This window comes from Sebastes umbrosus, chromosome 11, assembly GCF_015220745.1.
Source record: "Sebastes umbrosus isolate fSebUmb1 chromosome 11, fSebUmb1.pri, whole genome shotgun sequence".
NCBI lineage: Eukaryota > Metazoa > Chordata > Actinopteri > Perciformes > Sebastidae > Sebastes > Sebastes umbrosus.
Window position 1 is genome coordinate 7,826,087 of NC_051279.1, and position 18,934 is coordinate 7,845,020.

Here is an 18,934-nt window from a genome sequence, read left to right on the forward strand (position 1 = left end):
TTAATCCGGGGTTTGGCAGAATTAAGTAGTAAAATTCAATACTGCCTCCAAAAACACAAAGCAAAGACTCCTGGAGCACTGCTATAAATCACAGATATCCACAGTGAGCTGTTGGAGTGTTTGTGTGTGATAGTTTTATGCGTATTGGTGTGTGTGTGTGTGTGTGTATGTGTGTGTGTGTGTGTGCGTGTGTTTGTGTGTGTGTGAGTGTGTGTGCTTTAAAACAACACAGCCTCAAACTCAACCAAACAGCTACCCAGACACACATTATCTCCTGCATCTAAAACACACACAGAAACCACATCATTTCTCAGCCATCGTCTGTGTTTTATGTTGTAATTGTATCAAATTGTGGTTTGATTGGAGTTGTTTGGAAAAAAACACAAATGATTGGCTACAGCTGGCCCCTCCTTGTTCTTCTCTGATTGGCCAGATGAAAGACTTTTATTAATTTCCTTTTAAAAGTCGCACACTGGGATTCACAAGCTGATAAACCCAACAACAAAGCTGCTGTGTGTGGATTTCAGTGGCGGCTGCATGGTGACTCAAAAAATTGGGGAGGACAAGGGGAATACCAACTATTACCCGCCGCGTTGTATGTCATTTTACCCTAGTTGGCTACTTATCGCTACTCTCTTTTTTTATGGAAACAAAAGAACATGATACAGATTCAGTATTCAGTGGATAGTAGCCAAATAGAACAATAACAAAAGAGCCAGGGTTATATGACACTCGACAAAAATATTATAAAACATACAGATATTTACGTGTCTTGATAGCCTTTTTGTTAGTCGAATTAGAAAGTAGTTTCACATAATTGCTCAACATCCTTCAGGAAAACAACTATATATGTGTAAATATGAATGTTTAAGTGTGCATCTGAGTTGTAGTTGCGAAAGTGGCTCTACGAGAGGCTCTTCTGATATGTGTGTGTGTGTGTGTTTTTGGGAGAGCATAGTAGTAGCCATGTTGTTAACCCTAGTTAAGTTAACATTACTGTTCGTCAGCCTTAAATATCTTGTTAAACTCTAAATATAGCACACTTATCGGCAGGGCCATGTGTTGTGTTTACTGCCACCGAAGAGGAATAAATCTTTTATTCATGTACGCTGCTGCGTCTCTGCCTGTGCTGATGAAGGCTTGCTAATGATACCAGCAGCTATTAATGAAAGGTACAAACTTGGGCGGCAGCCAGTGTTCTGCTTTTTATATTTCCTGCATCAACTGACAATTGTGCCTGGTTTTGCATCCAGAGCAGACACATACAAGGTTGTTTTGAGCAGAAAAAGCAAGTTTTTAGAAAAAACACCTGTATTAACATAATGTAGCAACAAGAATCTATGTGATTGCATGTCTAGCTAAGAAGAAAATAATAAAAAAAATAGAGCTAGTTAGTCTTTAAGAGACCTTTTATCAATTTAAAATATCATACTTTATAACGGAGATATTGTTCTAGAGTTGTGAAGTGAGAGGAGTGTTTTTTCCCATTCCAAGGTTTTTATATTAATGATATCCTTAATGTTCCTCTACATAGAAACACAGGAGTCACCTGGATAATTTAGCAATCTACAAGTTTTGTTACCGTGTTTCACATCTACCAGATAGAATACATCACTTCATAATATTAGCCTATCCTTCCTGGAGGTCGCAGTAATTTGTCCTTCATGAAGGGGTTCCTGAAGAAACTGTCTTGGTTCCACTGTGGATACTGAGAGGAATTTGAGAAGTGTGACATCGGATGTTGTGTTTTGCTGGAGGTCGTACTCACGGGAAGTTGACGACTCGCATGGCCACGGGCACGAAGGAGAGCTGGGCTGCCCACTTCAGAGTCACATCCTGGTAAACCAGCATCATGTTGGTGTGGTTACCTATCAACAGGTTGGTCGTGCCGTCTGTCACTAAACGAGAGCAGAAAAGAAAAAGAAAATTGTTAGAATTATTATTATTATTCTAAATACTCTTTTTACAATTAATTAATTTTGTTAAGGAGAGTGACTTGCAATGAACTCAACAGTACAAAAAGCCTGGAGAACAAGCGTCAGGCTCACATTATGAAAACCACAGAATGACTATGGAAGAGACGTGTGATAGAACAACGTGGTCCTGATGTAAAGTTCAAAGACATCTATGGCTTTCCATAAGTAAAGAGAGCAGAGCGCTTTCATGACCTTCGTCCTCCCTGGTTGTTTAATGTCACTTGTCAGTCTGGATTGAACCTTAGTAGGGCTGAGAAGCTTGCTAACTAACTACTGAATGGGTGATACAACTGGGATGCAAAATCCAAGCTGTGCTTTTTCCCCTCTTTTCTCTTTTTCCTTTCACTTACATGTATAGTATGCAAATGCATGTACATCTGCATATGTTGCATTTATTGGTTTATGATATTATTATTCCCAGGTACAAGGATTGAACAAGCATGTGCATTGTGCATATTGAGGAGGGTGAACCATTGGTATACTGAAATTGCACTTGTGTTTTATTTCATGTCATAAAATGATAAATGATTGACCACAAAACAAACAAATAAGGTTTAAAATCGGCTTCATACCTGTTAGAAGTAACACAATATAAACTTCACCTTGCTGTGATGAGTCAACTTAGTGTCTTGTAGCTAGAAACCCAGCCACACTTTCACAGCAGCACAGATTCAATGGTTTTGACTCTGATTTTTGGCAGTGGAGCATATTCACAAATCCAACTATAGAGCACAGAAATAACACATTCCTGTGGTGGGTGGCATTGCCCTTTAAGCTGAGTGCAACTTGTACCCTCCGGTAAAGAAAAATCATCCCTTCACATCTCACATCTGGTTTGTATATGGAATTGTCATTTAGATCTTTCATTTTAAGACAAGGTCAGCTTTTATAGGTGTATATATATAACTAAAGTTACATATACACTTTCTCTCATGACTCATGGCTAGAAACATTAAATATAAATACTACTTGTGTTTCACACACACACACACACACACACACACAGACACACACACACACACACACACACATATATATACACACACACAAATGCCCAGTCCATCCCACCAATGGTGCAGCTACCACCTAGAGAGATCTGAGGTGACGGCCACACGCAAAGCAAACACGGTTCAATCACACACAGTTGAATACACAAGTTATAATATAGAAAGAGCGGTCAGCAGGGTGGTACAGCGCAGGGGTCAAAATGACAGAGTGTGTGTTGGTGCCACATCAAAGCAAACACACACCTTCTATCACGGCGTCAGCATTATAATTACGACCTAATTAAAAAGGTCCAATCTACGTTCTGCTGTCATGTTGATCCCAAACATCAGCGCCTTTCTTACTAGCCTTTCTCTCCAGCTCTTAACTCCACATTCGACCTCTACCTTTTCCTTCTCTCTCCACAACTCCTGTACTTCTCTGTTCCGTTCAATTTCCTTTTCTACTACTCTTTTGTTCCCTCCTCACCTTTCTGCTCTTCTTCTCGTTTTTTAATATTCCTCTCTATTCCAACGCGCTTTTTATACCCATCTCTTTAATAGAGAAACGATACCAGAAATGTAGTAGTCGATACCAAATACCAGTGAAATTCCACGATTCTCCATACCAATTCGATATCATGGTAAAAAACTAAATAAAACAATAAATCACATGTACTTCAACATACACTCCTTTATTAACATTTGTCTACTGTTTTTTGTGAACTTGTTATTACAAGTACATATTTTACTTAGTTACATACTTCTTTTAAGACCAACCATGATGTTTTTCCTAAACCTAAATGAGTGGTTTTGTTGCCCCTGGCTGGTACTGCACCTTCATACACGTGTGTAATATTCATGCCTCGGTGAGGCAAAACTTGACACTAACACGCTATCCTCTGGTGAACAGGTGGGTCTATTACAGGCATGATACCAGGTTGGAGGGAGAGACCCGTGTTGTTGGCTGAAGAGCTGTGAAGAGCCGAACACTCTGAGCAGCATTGAGAATGGATTACAATATATTTCTTGCCGTTTCCCTGATGGTCTGAATAAGTCGCTAGTAGTAGGCTCTGAGGAAAATGGAAAGCGACCCGGTTGACTTTGAGACAGGATGCCAACAAAAATACCCCTTGGAAACACTAGAGGAAGGAGAGGAGGGAAAGTTGAAAGGTTGTCTATATTGCCACTTTAACATGTCACTCCAAAATCTCGGGTTGAGATCTGGCGACTGTGAAGGCCATATGATTCAGATACTTTTCATACTCATGAAATCATCCAGTGAGCTAATCTAAATTAATCTGTCACCCATCAGTTAGGTTTTTAGAAGTAGGGTTCAGATCTAATTTCGAACCAATAGCATCTCATTTTGCATTGAATGCGGGAGCTGAACTAGAGTGTTTCTCGTGAGCAGTCAAGCCGATAAAGTTATTTGAGAGAGAGAGAAATCAGTAGACAGACAGGGAGAGGTAGACAGGGAGAGTGAGGGCAATGGTCCAGCAGAGGCAGCTGTGAGGCTGAAGGCCAGATGGAGAGCATAAGGAAACACTCAAGAGATCACTGGTGTCTATCCTCCTCTGCAATACACTCTCAACTGTAAGGGTTCTGTGGAGATCGACTAAATGACCTCGCACCATACTGAATGGCGGGTGGCAGCTCTGACAGTCAGTGTCACTAAATGTCGGCCTGTTAACAATAAACTGAAATGCACCGGTCTGATCCCGGCTCTTGTAGTCTTCCAGACATGTGGGAATTTTTATGTGGTTTTGATTGTTGACAGGAATCGGAATCATGTCCCAATAAAAGCTGCTTTTGTTGCACTGGCACATCACGTATTGAATTTATAGCCAATTTCCAAGAGCAATTGAAATAATCTAAATAATGTCTGGAACAGATAGTGAAGGGCACTTTGAAAGTACTTTAAAATATCAGCTCTTGGCCGTTCTTGCAATCCCTCCATCCATTCCCCCCTCTGGATCCTTCCTACAGTCTATTTTTTGCTTTCCTTCACATCCTTTTTTAATTTTCTCTTTCCATCTGTCAGCTCTCTATTTCAGATCAAGTGTAATACTCAAAACAAATGCCTCTATGGTACATTGTTGCGTAAACTGAACCAGACAGAAACAATGTTGTTGCTGTAAAGAACATTCATAAAAAAAGGTTGTTTATTGCCCCATGCTCAAAAGGTTATACACAGAACTTTTATTCTACTGTATTTAAGCATCATTCTGGAGGTCCAAACTTATATGGGCAATTAGTTTAGCTTGTGGTGATAAGAATCAGGCCACTTACCTCCTTCTCTTCCATATCAAAAAATAAACAACGTTAAAGCTGTAGTCCCTGGATGCCAGGGTAAATAATGTGAGCAGAAACAACGAGAGTGATGCAGTTTTAGGATAAAACTTGGTGTATTGCAGTTATTTGCGCCCTTGTCCAATCACAAATGTTGATCAGAAACACATTGGTCAGAGAGAAACACAAACACAGGCATTAAACGCCCCCAAATAGAAGTAATAAGAAGATTCAGTTCAGTCCAGTTTTATGTTCATCAATTAGAGTTTTTCAGAATTATTTTGGTTTTGTAAAAAGCCCCAACGTCAACAGAGCAGCCAGAATAACCTAACCACGCGCCAGATGGTTTGTTACACAGAACCATCTGAGAAGCCGTCATTGGAAACTGTTAGGAAAAGAGCAGGCAATTCCAAAAAATACTTGGCAGGTGATTGGATGAACCATCTGTCAATCAAACTCTTGCCGAAGCCAGTTGGGAGAAGAGCGAAAACATCTTTTCCATCGAGAAAAGCCTTCAGTGCCATTCTTTGCTCTTCTTTCAATAAAGAAATACTCTCCAGTTCTGATAGAACTGATGCTATTGCAGCATCTACGCTAACCTCTTCAGGAGCCGCCATTATTGTTTAAAACGAACAGTCGCCTCTCTGTGTCGCGTCACAAACACCTAAACCACGCCAGTAGCTCCTCCCAGGATGCTGATTGGTCTGGACACTGGTGGTTTGGACACAAACTCATTACTGGAAGCCTGACAAGATGGATTTCCGAGCAAGGTAAAGAATAGCCCTCCTTTAACAACAGGGTGTAGACCATGCAGTACAGATGCTGTTGTACAATACAACATCATCTGTGTGTTAGTATGCATGTGTGTGTGCACGTTTTTGTGTTTGTACTCACATCTACTTTTCTAAATTGCCACCATCAAGCTACAATTTGATACAATTGCATTCCTAATAACTAATCATTGAATAATGAGACTGAATGTGTGTGTGTGTGTGTGTGTGTGTGTGTGTGTGTGTGTGCGTGCGTGCGTGCGTGCGTGCGTGCGTGCGTGCGTGCGTGCGTGCGTGCGTGCGTGCGTGCGTGTCAGGAACAAGCTTTTAGTGAGGGTGACACTGGAGCATGGACTGTAAATAAGACGTCAACATTTTTTGTTTCACACGGAACACAAACGGCGGTTTCTTGAGTGAAAGCCCTTCCACCATTTGTCCGTCCACCCCGACATCCACCCTACACGGACTTTGTCGCTCTTTATACTATACGTCACTTGACTTCCTCTTTTACTCCAGTCTTAATTACTACGGCCACTCGAGGCAGCCCTGCATGTGTAGATGGGTACGTTGAGCATCATAGTTTGACGTGTAGGGCCACTGACCAAGCAGCCGTATTTGACGAGGTGGGAATGAGGAACAGGTTGTCTTTTCAACAGGAGAAAACTGAGGTACTAGACAGCTGCACAATCATCACATTATACATAATCCCTCTCTTTTCCTATCAGAGGTGAAGACAGGGAGAGGTGTTCAAGTCTGGAACCCATTACAGGTCTGTAGCTGTGTTGTTTCACCAAACAGCACACACACACACACAGAAATGCTTTCAATATCCTGCATATTCATTATGACAACATTAACTGTATGAACCTGTGTCCTCCAAAACTGTTTGTGAAGGTTACCGAAATCACAATTGTGGTCAAACTACAATGGTTTGATATCTCAAACAAATGAAACAAGTAAGCATTTTCTTTCCCACTTTGTTTTATCTTTGCTGCGGTTTGGACATGAACTCTTTACCACATGTTGGGCTTTTCCATAAGTCATCTACAGTATATAATGTTATAAATGATGTGTATCATGTATCTACACAGTAACTGTGTATCCGCAAAACTTTTCATGAAGAAATCAGCCTTGTTTTAAGCTTTATTTAAATAATTCAGTGGAGTTTTTTTTTTTTGCCTAAATCATAAAGGAGTATTTAATCTAGGGGTGGGAATCAGAGACCCCACAATAAGATCATGATTAATATATTTAATTATCATGATGATTAAGTCGCAATACAATCTTATTGCGATTCTAAACATTTTGCAATATGCGGAGTATTGCAATTTATTTTACTTTTTCAACTGCCAATTATGCAGTTTGTCAACATCTGTATCATCTAATAATATACAGTTTTCACTCTGTTCATCTCATTCATATATCTTGGTGAGAAGTCACAGGACATCTTTGAAAATGGCCATGCCAGTTTTTCCTCGCCAAAATTGAGCGTAATTTTTGGAGCGTTATTCAGCATTCTTCCTGACAAGCTAACATGACATGCTTGGTACCAACTGATTCCTTAGGTTTTCTAGTTTCATATGATAACGGCTTTTATATAATAAAAGATCGAGTTTATATAATAAAAGATCGATACTTGAGGTCTGTGTATCGATACAATATTGCCACGCAAAATGACGATACCATGCTGAATCGTTTTTTTCCCCACACCCCTAATCTAATCTGTCAGTTTCTTTGAAGATTTAAAAATCACCAAATATGGACACGCACAATATTCCCTGGACAGCAACAATATATTACATATCATACCTCCCGATCTATATATATATGTTTTTATTATGAAATCCATTCATCTTTCACCATATGTTTATGTACTACAGTGTGTTCAGCACTCAGCAGTCTGTTCATTTTTTTCGTTTTAATGCATGCAGCAGAGCTACTCCAGTTATTCCATCATGTTCTGCCAAAAGCAGCTTCCTGCAGAGCCAGTCGTGTGGCACCGGGCCACTGTACAGATTACTTTGTTGCTGTGTATTTTGTTCACTTATGCTCAACAGTTTGGTTGTGGCAGGTGCACCGATGCATGGTGCGTTTTGTGTTGCTGCTCTTTACGTTACTCCAGGTTGAACACATCAGAGCTTTACCAGTGCCAGTACCATTGGCTACATTTGACATGCAGTGGCTGCGTTCACTTCTCTGTAAGACAAATCCTTCTTGTCCAATTTTATTTCTGATGATTCCCGATTAACTGCAAAATACTAAGGGCTGAGAAGTATGTGCACTCTTTTTGAGAATGATTTAACATGCCCCTGTGACATTTCACCTCTTGCTCTCTGTGAATAGTGATGCTTACACCTGAAATATGTACTTTCACTGCCTTTAAGATTCTAATCGAATAATCTAATTAAGGGCCCAGTTGATCTGTTTCTACTGCTACTGCTACTACTAGTTCACACTACACAACTTTTGCCCTGATTTTCCACACACCGACAGTTTTTGGAGCTCCCAGACAAAAGCCCTAGATCAGAGGCAAATCGGCGGTAGCTCGCCGCTCGCACATCTGTGTTTGAGCATCATGTGTGAACTCCTCAAAGACGCGAGCCAAGGGGCTCACCGATGCTTCGCAGACACCTTCCAGATATCTAGCATGCTAAATATTTGGACATGTCGGGGACTCCGGCCACGAGCTAAAGCCAATGAGAGCGTGAGACACAGGTTAAGGGGAAACCCGGGGGAGGAGCAACACGGAGCAAAGTTGTTGTTGGAATAAAACTAAAAAAAGAAGTGTGGAAACAGGCTATTTTGTGAACACGTACCAACACGTGACAAAACGTAGTTTGAAGACCCCATCGGGGATTCCTCCCGGTGAAAGATCTTGACCCCTTCATTGGTCAGTCATGTAGTGTGAAAACCACAACAACTTCAAGACTCACAGTTGCAAGACAGTAAGATGTGCAGAGTGAATAGTACAGTGATCGTCGTGTGAACTAGGCATTACTGGATCAGGTGTGCAGGAGAGCTGAAGAAAAAGCTTGTTGAAGAAGAAGAACATGAAGACTGTAAAATGAAATATCCCTTTATAAATTACGTTTTATCTTGCTGCACTACTTAAGCTCTTGGTTAAAGGTTCAGTGTCCTGGTTTACCTGAGGCGTACGGCAGGAAGCAGCTGGGGTTGAATTCCAGCTTCTTCATGAAGCGGATGTGGCTGTTGTCACGGAGACAGTAGAGGTTCCTCTCACCCAGAATGAAGATTGAGGAGGAGGCGTGGGAGTAGGAGGGCACACAGATGTCCAAGGCCTGTTCTCCCAGGACAAACGTCCAGTCAGGCTGGAGGAGGACACACACACACATACACCGTTACATCACATCACACTCATTTCTTCAGTTTCAAAAGAAAAAACATAACGTATACTATGAGTGACATATGTACTGTCTGAACACCCTTCACAGAATATTCTCATGCAGTCACTGAAATACATCTCTTTTGTTAGTATTCCCATTTTACGAAGGCAGGCGTGGACAAATGCATTTAAGCTCTATGAATAAAGATATGCAATCTGTGTATGTTGGCATCCATGCTTCTTATGCTTTTATGCTGCTGTGGGAAAATTCACGTGTTTGTGTGTGTTGTCCAAAGGTTTATACGGGATGATGATCTAACTGCAGATCCTATCCTACTGAACTTCTATGGTAAATGGCAAGAGTACTAGAAGGTAGGGGTGTCAGAAAATATCGATACACGAGTATCACGATATTATGTTGTGCAATACCCGGTTGCTATTCAATTTTTCAGAAGATAATGCGTTTTTTAAAGCTGGAGTGTAGTTACTAGCATCATGCCATACTAGCTTGTCGCGAAGGAGGCTAAATAGCGCTCCAAAGTAAAGTTTTTTACATGCAGTATAAATGTGTTATTTTTGCCTATTCTGTTGTGTTCTTTTTACTATGACTTTTCCTAAAATTTAATTTTAATATATTGAATCGTTACCCCAGTATCATGATACGTATCGTATCGCCAGATATTTGCAGCTCACGAAAGATACATTTTTCCAAACTATGGATTCCTTTGTTGTTTACATTTGACCGGGGGAAACACAATTCAAAAGATTTCTGGGTAAAGCTGCATTTATGACAAACTCACCGTCAGCCTCTTGCCTCCAGTCTTGAGGGGCAGGTCAGGATCCTGTCGACTCTCTGCCTCTGTAGCCACGGCCAGAGTCTCGTACCTGGGAGTCACAGAGACACAGACAGCTGCTTTTAGAAACACACATAAAATCTCCTGTCGGCTCATTCTAAGGTAATGAAAACACAACGATTCCTATTTTCAGGTGATTATACACTAATTAAAACATTCTTATTAATATTATATTCCATTTCTGCCAATAGATCCCCTAATTGTTACACTCAGGCAAAACACGCAATTAGTTACTTCAGTTTTGACTCAGCGTTGGCTGCTGGAAGTGAAATGCCTTGCTCAAGGACACTTTGCACTGTGCAGGGAACATTTCTCATTCAACTATTCCCTTCAAATATTCCACAGCCAGACTAATTCTGCATTCACATGGAATCACGCAGATGATGGTAGACGGCAAAATGGATATGTTAGTGGACGAGAGCAGGACGGTAAAATGTTTTAAACAGGACCTATTATGCTTATTTTCAGGTGCATACTTGTATTTTGAGTTTCTAGAACATGTTTACATGCTTTAATGTTCAAAAAGCGCTTTACTTTTCTCATACTGGCTATACTGCAGCACCTCTTTTCACCCTCTGTCTGAAACGCTCTGTTTGAGCCGCCAACCCAATAGACCAGTCTGCTCTGATTGGTCAGCTGGCCCACTGTTGTGATTGGTCAACCTAACCAAACTCTTTGAACTCCAGCTCCAGAGGGCATGCCAAACTAGCCGCTAGGCAAAGTGTGTTATTTGGTGACATCACCGTGTTAAGGAAGAAAAGGCAGGACTTCAAGTAAGGGGAGTAACTCCCTTTGGCGTGGACTTTGGCCTTTTTTAACTTTGCATAACCATGCACAAAAAAACTATATAACGTACAAAAGGAAAGGGAAAAAGCTCAAAAGCATAATAGGTCCCCTTTAACTTTTGGTCAACCTCCGCGACGGAATTACAACCGGATGTTACAGTACATAGCATCCTCACACCGGAGAAAGTCTGGTTAAGTTTTCAAAAAATTATTAAAAGAAAGATGCAATTTATATCTTTTATATGCATTACTAGAATAAATACATGAAATAGTAGACACTAAATATATATTTTTGTATTATATGTTATTACATAACCATAGCAACATATCATCATGCATGTTTTGTTTTGCCATCCTGAAAATTCAGCTGTTTTTCCCCATGCCTTCCAGAAAGTGTCTTCTGTCTGACTGATTCCATGTTAATGCAGCATAAGGCTGACTGCTTCATCCACAGTGACGACACCAGCGCCTTTCTGAAAAATTCATTCAAGAGATTTTCAACTGCAAGCGCTTGGAGCGGCCGCACAAAAGAGTCTCTGAAAAAAAGACGTTGGGTGCAGCGCTTTGTAAGGTCTCTCCTCATTGGGACAATTGAAAAAAGAAGCTGGCAATCAGAAAACAAAAACTCTATATGGATACTCGGCCTAAAAACTCAAATCAGTTACTCTCAGACCACAACGACACCAACTATTTTCCTGAGAGAAATTCCGTCTGTTAGGCCAGGGCAGAAATCCTAGTACACTTCACTTATTCACATTCAAATAAAGTCGAACACTGTATAACATGTTCATTATTAACTAAATCCACAGCTAGAGTCTCATATTCTCCTTCTCTTTTACAGCTTCTGTCAGGTCATTCAACAAGCTGCTGACCTGCTGTTCCCCGGAACTGCGGTCTATCAGTTTTAATCAGCGCGCTGTTGGCAACTGGCTGAGGATAGAGTGGTCAGACTGATCTGTGGTCAGTTGATTTTGGCATCTTCAGCATCAGGAGTTTTCCAGTAAGAAGCTGGCAGTCGAAGCAACTTGGCGAGAATCGGTCCTTCTCCTCTAACACCTGGATGAACGGAGCGCTGCAAACCTGACCCAGCCCGAGTCCGGACCGCAGCCCAAACACTACATAACTGCTGATTTATCCACTCAGTTTTCTCACTCAGTGTTACATATTTGGACCATAGAACTGTTGTTAATCAAAGCTGGCAGGTCTGAAATCCACCTTTAATCGAAAGGACTATAATCCAATATGGCTGCCACATTATTGGCATCACTTGCGATTCATACAAACCATCCATGGACACCAATTTCTCCCTTAGCATTTTGTTGTTTAGTAGATTACACAACAGTTGGGTGATGTGAGGAAACTAGTTAGACAAACTGACACCACTAAACAGCACGTTTGCTGAACTATTTGAAGATTTTCATGTTTGAGCCTTGTGCACGTACGTGTTATTGATTGTGTCAAGGTATTTTTGCCTTTATTGGATAGTAAACAATAAATATACACACATACTATACACTATACTATAGAGCATCGTGTTTCTGTAGTTAGTTGATGTTGTAGTTAGTAGTGCGTTGACAGATTTTGAAAGGACACAGCTCCAAACAATCTCCAAAAAGATAAAGCAAAACGTTTTTGAGTTTATTTTTTGTTTTCCAATATCGTCCTCAAGCCTCAATCCTTAGTTTTTATTGTTATATTTGCACTCTTCTCACTTTGTATTGCAGTAATTTCCCTCTGAATAAAGATAAGTTTATATCTTATCTTATTCTTTTCATGCATTCAGTGTGAGCACACTAACTCAAAACTTGTTTATAATTAGTATGAAGTATGTAATTGGGACACAGCTTTGGTACTGTACACATCAGAGGCCACTCAGCCACCCGGGAAAAAAAATTGAAAATAAATTTCAAGTGCTGTCAGGTCTGTATGGGCACTTTACAAAGACTTTTACTTCCTACTTGTTTATTTTCTATTTTTTATTTTTTGTATAGAAGAAGAAATTGTCACATTACTACTCATCCCATTGCCTGAATATCATTTTATACCCGGATAAATCAAATTACCATATGCAACCCTATAAGTGCCACTAATTCCTCATAACATTGTGCAGAAAAGAGCAAAGGAAGTGTTCCAAACTTTGATTTCTGCAATACCCACGCGTGATTTATAGTTTTGAACTCATCCATACAGTAGCCGTACCCGCTGAGCTTCTATGAGAAACGGCGAGCAGACTAACGAGCTGCTTTATGGAGGACTGCCAGTAAAGGAACCTTTTCATCACACCGTGACCATTTCCTGGGGAAGAAAATGGACTATATTAAACATGTCAGCGGTTTTAAGCTTTTAAAGCTCAACACTCAATGGATCGACGGGCCGACTCCTGCATGGGTGAATGGATTAAATTCAGTCTAATAATACTAAAACAACACCATAAAATAACTGTATTCTTTCACTCTGTTTTGGAATTGCTATTCCAGCCTTCACTTAGATGGCTTATTAATGATGGGATGTGAATTAACTGCATACAGTACATGTATGTGTGACTGTGTGTGTTCAGTTCCTTCCATCAGAAGTCGGTTGGATGTTGATTTAAGTATTATGAAAGAGGGTAAAAATCACACAAAGCACTGTGTGTGTGCGAGAGAAAAATTGAAAAAAACACAAAAATCTGATTATTCACCTGCATGCCTAACATATGAGGAGGGAGAACAAGACGCACACACACACCACTGGCAGTGACATACACTTGGGAACACTAGGTTTTTTTGTTTTGTTTGCCATTTAAAAGTGTTTGTGGTGAATGTGGTGCGCTTGCTCACACACTTGGACAAAGTTTTGGTGGGGCCTGACTGTGTGAGCGTGTGTGTGTGTGTGTGTGTGTGTAGGCGGTATCAGTCAACATGTATGAGTGTAGGACACTGAGGTTGAGGAAACAGTGTTCTCATTTATATGAAAGAGGATCTCTCCACAAACAAACACACTCATGTACCTTAAACATATAGATCATACAAGCATATACATACACACAGTGTGCACACATGGACACACAAATTATACAAACACACACTACATGCACATGCTCTCTCAGTGTCATGGGTAAACACAAACTAAAATCTCAAAGCTGACGCCAACACACACACTCACACACAGCAACCAAATCAAGCTCTCATTCATCAGAGCAGGAGACGGTCCAACAGGCTAAATAAACTGAGCGAGGTAGAACAGTTTGACCAGTCATCTGATATTAAATGTACAACAGTCAGTGAAGCCCTGACCCCGTCATCTGATATGGAATATATATAACTGCGGTGAAGCCATAACACATCAGTGCCTGGTTGTGTAAAAGTTTCTCTCCTCAAGATTTCTCTAAAGATGTGATTCTGCATGGCCAAGCAGGGCTAGACACCACAAGAGGTAAGAGAGAATGTTTTTTTGTAATTTGGGTGTACCTGCCCTTTAAGAGTGATGTAAGAAAGGTGAAAACTGAGTGAGTCAAGTGATAATCAGAAACCCAAAAAGACTCCATGCCATACAAATCCAATGCACAAGAGTCCGCTGCAGAAATTAAAACATATCTTGAGCATCTCAGTCCGTCAAACGACAGCTCTTAAACCCAGAGAGACTTGTTTTTTCCATACAGAGCTAAGAGATAAATGTCAGCCGTTTGAACGTTCAATAACAACCGAATGAATTATCACAATTTAATCCATTAGGTATAAAATATATCTAAAAGTAACCCAGAGTTATATTAAGCTTTCTCTTCCAGTGTTCATTATTATCGATTCACGCTATTTGATTTTTATTTATTGATATATTTTTAGTCCGGGGGCCATAAACCAGTTCGATCGCAAAGCATTTCAGTTGAGAGATAATTTGTTAATGCTTTCTTAGAGCTGTATTGGGACCGCAACTGCTGTGCTAATGAACTGCTAATTCACTTCCTGCCACTCTTGTTTCACATTAAAAGCTTTTATTGAGAAGCACCTAAAGCAACTTCATTGTCTTTATCACCAATGTTTGCGACTATTAACTGTTAACTGCTATTGTTTACTGTAATTTTCTGTACACAACAAGCACTTTATTCAGCATTGTTTTAAAGTGGCAAGTCATTTAAATAAATGTATGTTAAAAGGTAACTTTTTTAGGATTTGGTGGCATTTAGTGGCATTTAGTGGTGTGGTTGCAGATTGCAACCAACTGAGTACCCCTTCGCTCACTCCTCCCTTTCCAAGACTGCGGTAACATGAGCCGCCGAATGCAAAACCATGATAACGTCGTTTGCCTCGCTCAGAGGCCATCCTTACCATAATAACACTACTTTATTGTGTACTTTACCATATTATATTCCATTTCTTCTCACAGATTTCCCAAAATGTTACACACTGTTCCTTTAAGTCACTATGGTTCTTGAGTCTATGGCCCACTGATGAAAGCATTGCAATATTTATTATCTTTGCAGTATTATGAACTCGGTGTCTGTCTGTGGCAACATTCCCAGAAAAAATGCTTTATTAAGTTACTGCTAATGCAAACATTTCCTACTGCTGCAGCTTGACATTAAAAGCTTTAACTTCAACTTGTGAAACACAAGTTGACTCTTATTATGAAGTAGTCACAAGAAATGCAATGTGTTTGTCAGTGAGGTTGACACTCACCACTGTCGTATCAAAAATGCGTCTACAAAACAAGACAACAGTCACTTTGGTAATTTTTTGACAACGGATCAGTTTGAAATATGTCAGGGAGTAATGGAAGAAGAAGGGGCAGCCACAGTGAGCTGTTAGATGAAGAGCTGCAGGCGACAGGCTGCACAGCGAAATCACCAACTATTTTCTCTTTCGCTGTTAGCAGACTGATGCCGTGTGCAGCATAAAATCAGATCATGGTTGCTCACAGAATGATGGAAAAAGACCAATTATTGTTATATTACAGTATACTGGGATCTGTAGTATTAAAATCATTTGCTGTTACCACCAATAATTAAGGTGTCCCCATATCACTGAGAACTGACATCTTAAGGATTGCCACTTTAAGTACTGAAAAGAGGAACAAGCATTTGTACATTTCTACTGAATGTTTACATGTATTCACCCGTAAGTTATAATTTACAAACTAACTTGGATGTTTTATTTTTTCAAAATGAACATAAAGGTGCAGTAAGGAGCTAAATTTAAATTAATCCATTTAAACCAGAAATGATATGTTAGTTTGGGTTGTAATGGACATAACAAGCTTGTTACTATAAGTAATGCAGTGTTGTCGTGTATGTAAAGGTACTCAGTATCTGCTCTATGTAATTTACTACTGAAAGTGCATCGCAAGGCTATGTTTGTGTGTCCAGGGAGAGTAGTGAAGTCAGTGTTTCCACAGCAATATCTAGTCTGGAGAATTTCTTGATATTGGTGGGGGGCATACAGATAACAAACAGCTGGGCGAGAAAACTACACACACACATGCCGTACACGCACACACAGCCTGTGAGACTTCTAAAAGCTCTCCATGCCTGTGCCAGAGGGAAATGGGAAGTGTGCATGTGCTTACATTAAAGAGAGGTACTTTCCGATCAAACTGTGGGTGTGTGTGTGTGTGCGTGTGTATGTGTGTGTGTCTACTTTGGTCCATCCAGACGAGCTCTGCAGTGAGAGCAGATGCCTTTAAGATGGTGAAGCGTGAGTCAGCGCCGCTCACTAACCATCAGCAGCTGATACTGAAGACAGTGGACAACGCCAGGTAACCTCATATAACTTCATAGCTGCTGCAGCTTACAGACTGGCACTTAAAAAGTGACGTGTATTCATGTTAAATGTTAACATTGATCTAACAATGTCTAAAATATATATGTTTTACTTTATGTTGCTTTTTGTATTACTTTAAAAAGCAATCCATGTTATGCTTTACTTTTACTTCAGCCATCATTCAGCAAAAGTAAGTCAACTCATTTTGGAATAAAACGTCTGGCATTTGCACTGATTTACAGGAAAAGTTGGGTGGGGTTAAGCGCAACAGGGCATCGGGACAATTCTCCTTCTCAAGGAAGGTTATTAATTACAAAAAAATGTCTGCAGAAAGGCCTACTTCAAGGATTTTAAAATAACATTAGTGCATGACAACTAATTTAAACAAATGGAATATATCCCAGAAAATAAAGAAATGCTTTTATGAGCTGGTTGGTATGTGTTCGAATGACTAGGCCGAACATTTTTGGGGTGTTTGAGTTAGAGGTAGATCTATTTATTGGTTTGGCCGATTAATCAACGGCAATAGGGTGTTTTCCAAACCATCTTATATTACCTTATATTGGTGGAACTGGGCTCTGATAGTGGCCGATGGCTGCGCAGTCTCCACTAGTTAAATAAAAACGGCGTATGTAAAAGGAGCTGACGAGGCTGCTGCAGAAGTAAAGAGGATATCGCCAATTAATCGGCTTTCGGCTTTTTCCTGCTACAAACTATCGTTATTATATCGGCTTTTAAAAATCCACTTTCGGTCGACCTCTAGTTTGAGTGGTTTTAAATGTTCCTAAAATATATTTCCACCCCTGAAAAGTAATGTGTTATTTTGTAACATGTAAACCTGTTGTATTGCTGTCTGAGTAAAATGAGAGAAAAGCTGACCAGCATTAGATCATAACAGACGAACATAATAAATATTACACATAAATATGAAGGCTTTATGAAAACACCTACTTGTAGCTCTCCAGCTGGCGTGCAGAGGAAACAGTGAGGAAGCTGTCTGTTCTGGGGTTGTAGACCAGCGGGCCGGGCAGCAGGAAACCAGGGAGGAACCTGCCGAAGGAGTAGCTGTCCTGCTCGAAGAACATCAGCATCCCGTCCATAGACTGGATACACAGGGAGTGGTGACCTGAGGGACAGAGGTGTGGGGGGGGAGACGATTCAGTCACTGATATCCAATAACGACCAAAATCACTAGGGAAGCACTTACATACTGTTGGTTAGGGCTGCTTGATTATCGCAAATATCATAATCCCGATTATTTTGGGCAATATTGAGATCACATTTACTCATTGACCGGTCGGTGGATTCAGTTTTTTTTACAGCGAGGTTTACAGCGAGGTTTCTTGTTTATTTCTATAATTCAACACAGATTTGTTAGCAAATCAGCATTGTCAGGGAAAAAATAGGGTATGTCCGTTTACCTAGACGCGAACCTAGCAACATTATTGGGTGTGTGGAGGTGTGAAAGTATGTTTGAACTTCTTTCCCGAGCTCTCCACAAAAAAACGTCTTCACATTTCGTGTGTACAACCAAGTGCAACACAATGAATACCTTGGAGGAGAGACTTCACTTGTCTTTACCTATAGTACATTCCAACACGGTCTCACTACAAACTCGTCAAATACCGCCGATTGGGCAGCATCGGAAACCGACAGGAAGTATGTACCGAACAGTATGTGACGAAGTATGTTCAACAGACGGAGCAAGAGACGTAGTATTAATAGTGTGAGAGTCCCCAAAGGGCGGGCGGGAGGGAGGTGGTGGATGAAAACAGACACAAGACTTTCAAACAGGTGTTCGTATCCTGTGTGAAACTAAAAGTAAAGTTGACTTATTTTGTCCTGCCAGTCTTTAGTCACGTGACTCGTCGGTATCGTCACTCACGTGACTCGTTAATCACTTGAATCGTTAGTCAGTGAAGTTAAAATAAACCCCGACCGTTTCCCAAGGCTTATTGAAAGAGGTTGAGACACTTCATGCCTCGAGCTATGGGGTAGGAAACATTCACAGTATAACTGGAGCTGCGGTCATGTGTTGCTATTGGCTCAACTTTGGCAAGTGCAGACCAGCGCATGTGTTGTACCCCAATGACAAGATGCAATGATGACGCGTGACATCGCCTTTTTTCACCCTCTTTGCCATTTCCTAACCCATCTAAGTAGTAGTGTTGCATAAACCTCACTTCCTGTGAAAAT

The 18,934-nt window shown here is 40.5% G+C and overlaps 1 protein-coding gene across 2 annotated transcripts in view; it reads right to left on the reverse strand.

Annotated features, from left to right (window-relative positions):
* Positions 1 to 18,934, reverse strand: part of bbs9 (Bardet-Biedl syndrome 9) — a 185,377-nt gene that overhangs the window by 150,756 nt on the left and 15,687 nt on the right. For both annotated transcript variants that reach the window (XM_037785187.1, XM_037785189.1), the window contains exons 6-9: positions 17,690 to 17,864; positions 10,165 to 10,249; positions 9,167 to 9,350; positions 1,769 to 1,898 (exon numbers count right to left, since the gene is read on the reverse strand). In XM_037785187.1, the coding sequence (XP_037641115.1) occupies positions 1,769 to 1,898; positions 9,167 to 9,350; positions 10,165 to 10,249; positions 17,690 to 17,864 (574 nt within the window). The remainder of the gene's footprint in view (positions 1 to 1,768; positions 1,899 to 9,166; positions 9,351 to 10,164; positions 10,250 to 17,689; positions 17,865 to 18,934) is intronic.